The 1,059-nt window shown below is 46.1% G+C and overlaps 1 protein-coding gene across 1 annotated transcript; it reads right to left on the minus strand.

The window, feature by feature from the left end:
• Positions 1–21: 21 nt before the first annotated feature.
• On the minus strand, positions 22–748 carry Pmar_PMAR013328 (hypothetical protein; the record flags this gene model as incomplete). The annotated part of the gene is made up of 1 exon (XM_002779434.1): positions 22–748. A coding segment is annotated over one exon (727 nt), but the record flags the coding sequence as incomplete, so codon positions are not given.
• Between the last annotated feature and the right edge of the window lie 311 nt (positions 749–1,059).

Here is a 1,059-nt window from a genome sequence, read left to right on the forward strand (position 1 = left end):
AAACCCGTTTAGCATCTGGACTCGTGGAGAACTCGATGACATTAGCTTCCTTGTCAGTCTTCTTCTTGTCCTTCTTACTAGGAGTAGCACTCTTGACCTTAGCAGAGGACGCACCACGAGTCGTGGAAATAGTAGGATTACTTATCGCTGTAGTGGGAGTTCCGACCAACGAAGCACCATAACGAACTCGTAGCTGAGCCCACCTTCTAGTCTCAGAAATCATACTCTCCATAGTTGATACAGAAGTCATCGGCATCCTATCGAGATAGAGACGAGCTTCAGTTGGCAAACCTGAGTATAGCCGAGCTCGTAACTCACTGTCTGTAAGAGGACATTCGCGAACTTCACCGATCTGGTCTTTCATGGTCTGAATGGCGGCGATGTAAACTTCCAAAGTAGTAGGGCCATCACACTTCAGATTCTCCCATTTCCGGTGGAGCTCCATTTCGCTACCGAGATCACTATATAGTCGTAAAACTCGCCATGCAGTAACAACCCGTTGACTGAACAAAGTGTTCCCCTTCACATGGCATTGCTCATTAATCAGTTGTTGTAGAGGAGTAGATACATTATTGATGATATAGAAGTATTGGTAAGCACTTGACAGCTCCCCCGTGCCAGAAAATTGGATCTCTGGCTGATTCATAATAGTCTTCTTGAAAATCATGTAACCCCTCTTATCAGTCACACCAGAGAATCGGCCTCCCTCTATAACACCAGCAGACTTAGCTTGTTTGCTAATCTTCATGATAACCAAAGGCTCTATCACCAACGACGATTTGGCACTTCGGTCAGATTTAGTGCTATCGAGCTGTTGTTTGACCTCCTCAACAATACCATGCACTGTATTAGTAGGACCATCCTTGCTGTCAGTAGCACCAGTAGTACCATTTGCATCATGTCTGGTCTTGTGATCAGCGTTGGACTCAAGCTGTGACTTAATACCTGCAATCGACTCCGTCAACGAATCTAGCTCCTTCTTTCACTGCCAAGCCACACCAGGTGGGGGATGCTCAGTACTGCTCTTTTCTATGTCATCAGTCAGTACTGGGTCAGACG

Source organism: Perkinsus marinus (genome assembly GCF_000006405.1).
Source record: "Perkinsus marinus ATCC 50983 genomic scaffold scf_1104296947388, whole genome shotgun sequence".
Lineage (NCBI taxonomy): Eukaryota > Perkinsozoa > Perkinsida > Perkinsidae > Perkinsus > Perkinsus marinus.